The following is a 3,875-nucleotide window of genomic DNA, read 5'->3' on the forward strand; positions in this document are numbered from 1 at the left end:
TTACTAAAAACACGAGTACAGTAAAATATATTAAAACAGTAAGCGTTGCATTACAATTGCATTATACCTACTCAATATATAAAGATAGATTCGAAGCTTTCAAATTTGCGTACTCAGCAATCACTCCGGTTAGCACTCAGACAATTATTGTGTACAAAACAACAACTTTGTATATTATAATATGAGCAGTATACAATATTATGTGAGTACCATTTGCATTTCAACTACATTACCTACTTAATACATGTGGAACTTTAAACTTTGAGTGCTCGATCTCTCCGGTTGGCACCCAGAAAATGTATATATATATACATAGAGACAAAAACAATAACTGTGTATATTGTTAAAATATAAAATATAAGGCATGACTGCATGAGTACTAAGTAGTATGTAATATGTTAGTATCTACCTATGACGTCGAAAAGTTGAAACAAATATTCACGAGGTTGAAATTATCGGAAATTGAATTATTCACCACCACCTGAGAGTTGTTTGTCACATTCTTCGCTGTAAATAATATTATATCAAGTTTGAATATTATATTATATACATATATAAGGATATAAACGTACATTTTAAATTCTCATGCATCACATTCGTCATAATATTATATCAAGTTTAAATATTATATTGTATACATTTATAAGGATATAAACGTACATTTTAAATTCTCATACATCACACTCGTCACATATATGAGGTACGCGGAGTTGTGATGTATGACGAGCGGAGTGCGAAGCTTACCATTTTGCACTTTTGTAATACAAATACGTCTTTTATATATTATATTCACCGCAGCTGCTGTGGGAAAACAAATATTGAAACATAGGTTTACTTGGGGTTGTGTACATAGTTCATTATATTTCTGTATCATTATTTTATAAGTTTGTGCTGTGGCATTATAAGAACACTTTAAGTTTCATTTTTTTTTTGTTTATCCAACTAAAAACACAAAATAATAGCATGGACTAAAAGCGCAGACAAATTATTACATATCAAATACACAGAAAATGTATTGTAATAATATTATTTTTAAGCACACTTAGTTGATGCAATATTGGTTTGAACTTGCTGATGTTTAGTATAAATGAAATATGAGAAAATAATATTTCCTAACTGAGTTTTCGCCCAAGCTCTCTCAAGCTAAATTTAATTAATTAAAAGATCAATTTATTTTGTACATATAATAATAATTAATATACCTAGATATTATAATAGGCATTAGAAATATTACAAGTATTATTTAGTACGTCACGCAAACGCAAACGCAATTAATTATTTATAATTCTTTAATATTTTAGAAGTTTAATTAACTATTATGTAATATAAATTCATATGTATTGAATTTGATTAGGCAATTTAATATTTATTATTGGAATACAATTTTTCTACATTTAATTTTTACTTTTACATACCCTAAGAATTCCACATATCTACAGTTACTTTATACTTAGCCGATAAAACATAAATATTATTTTAATTTAACTATGTATGTATAGAAACATGTAGCTAATATTTATTTTATTTAAGACTTCTCTTTTAGTTCATACCTATTATTTGTAATAATTTTATATGGGCATATATTATAGTATTATGTACAGGGCTCGTAAGTTCATGCATTTGCATATCAATCTTGTTAAGTTGTATTTAATGCTAGATGACATAGAAATCTATTTCAAGTTACCACAGTTAAATATGTGAAATCTTATTTTGCATGTTTTTGCATATTTAGAGGTTTTTTGCCTATTTGGCATATTTATGCATACTTCTACTTTATCGGGCATATTATACAATATTCTATTAGCATCTATCAAAAATGCAAATGAAAAATATGTATACAATTAAAAATAGAAATTGTACCATCTTTTCTTTTCTTATCTTCTTGATACTCGTAAATTTAACAATAGTTTCTTGAAACGACTAGGTCTACGAGGACTAACAACATCCGTCCATAAACCGCGTTATCGGGGCCAGATTAGACCGATGCTACGAACCGTCCTTTTATTCTAACTGGAGACTGTTTCAGTCGTTATTTTGACGTGTGTGCGTGTATGTTTGTTTCGTTAAATCCAACAATAATATTAATATCCAACATGCCGAAAGAAAAACCGTCTTCGGCCTTTAAACTAAAGCAATTAGTTACTGATTTTGGTGAAAATATATTCTCAACCGACAATAAAATATTATTTTGCAAGGTTTGTGAAATAAAAGTAGCTAGTGAAAAACGCTTTAGTATTGTGCAGCATATTAATACTGAAAAACACAAAGCATCACTTATTCGATATCAAAAAAAAAATGAGCGGAAAAATTTGCAACAACTTATGCCTACAACTTCAAAAAAGTCGGACTTTAATCTAGATTTATGTAGAGCTATGTTGGCAGCAAACATTCCGTTAAACAAGCTGGCAAATCCACAGTTTAAAAGTTTTCTCGCCAAGTATACTGGACAAAATATTCCTGTCGAATCTACATTGCGGATTGGATATATTGATGACTGCTACACCGAGAAAATGAATGAAATCAAAAAACTTATCAATGGGAAAAAAATATGGATTTCCATGGACGAAACGACTGACATCGAAGGAAGGTATATAGTCAACACAATTATTGGTATTCTGTCACACGATGGCCCCGATGAAATATTTTTAATTAATGTCGAAGAACTTGATAAAACAAACCACAGCACTATTTGTAAAGCGTTTGACAGATCATTGTTCTTAATTTGGCCTGAAGGGCTACATTATAATGACGTGCTGTTGTTTTTAACAGACGCAGCGCCTTATATGAAGAAAGCAGCACGTCATTTACAAGTATTTTACACTAAAATGGTGCATGTAACGTGTCTTGCGCATGCATTACACCGAGTAGCAGAAGACATTCGTTCACATTTTCCTGTTGTTGATGATTTAGTGGCTAATGTGAAAAAAATTTTCCGAAAATCCCCACATCGCTTACAAATATTCAAAACACTTGAACCTGATTTAGTATTACCACCAGAACCAATTCTAACTCACTGGGGAACATGGATTTTGGCAGCTATATATTATTGTGAACATTTTGAGTCAATTAAGCATGTTGTCGAATCGTTTGATTCAAATGATAGCGTAGCAATTAAAAAAGCTCAAGATGTATTGAAGTCTCAAACGCTGCAAGCAAATTTGATTTATATCAAATCGAACTTTGAATGTTTACCAACGGCCATAAAACAACTTCAAGAGCAAAAATTATCATTGTTTGATTCAATTAAAATAACCGAAACAATAAGTGGCATAGTTAAGAAACTTCAAGGGCAACATAGTGACAGTATTAAAACTAAATTAGATTCAGTTCTAAATAGTAATTCCGGCTACAAAATGATTTGCAAAATTTCCAAAATATTATCCGGTGAAGAGGAAAGTATGACAAATCTAGGACTACCCGAAGACATGACCCTTGATGATTTTTCGTATTTTAAATATGCACAAATCACCTCTACTGACGTTGAAAGGTCATTTTCAAAATACAAAAATTTAGTCACAGATAACCGTCGTTCATTAAAGCTTGACAACATTAAAAAATCGCTGATAGTACAATGTAATTTCTAAGGTAAATATAAATTTTGTAATTAAGTTATTAATGTTATTTCAGTATTAATGAATAAATTTGTTTTAAAAGTTTCAGATTTAAAATGAATAACTGGCACAGACGTACATTATACACAGTTCATGAAGCTCAGGAATAGTATTAAATAGTATTTAAAATCTATTTTTTTTTTAATTGTAACATAAAAATAATAAAATATAGCTATAAAAAAAATGAATGGATAATTCATGTTATTTCAAAAATAAATAATTATTAAATATAAATAAAAAAATTTTAAGTAAGCATTTTGAAGT

General features: G+C 29.3%; 1 protein-coding gene across 1 annotated transcript; it reads left to right on the plus strand.

Moving 5' to 3' along the window:
* The first annotated feature begins 2,755 nt into the window (after nucleotides 1-2,755).
* Nucleotides 2,756-3,590, plus strand: LOC111032996. The gene has a single exon (XM_022313522.1). It carries the CDS (start codon nucleotides 2,784-2,786, stop codon nucleotides 3,582-3,584), a length of 801 nt encoding a protein of 266 aa, XP_022169214.1. The 5' UTR covers nucleotides 2,756-2,783; the 3' UTR covers nucleotides 3,585-3,590.
* The last annotated feature ends 285 nt before the right edge of the window (nucleotides 3,591-3,875 follow it).

Source organism: Myzus persicae, unplaced genomic scaffold, assembly GCF_001856785.1.
Source record: "Myzus persicae strain clone G006 unplaced genomic scaffold, MPER_G0061.0, whole genome shotgun sequence".
NCBI classification, from domain to species: Eukaryota; Metazoa; Arthropoda; class Insecta; order Hemiptera; family Aphididae; genus Myzus; species Myzus persicae.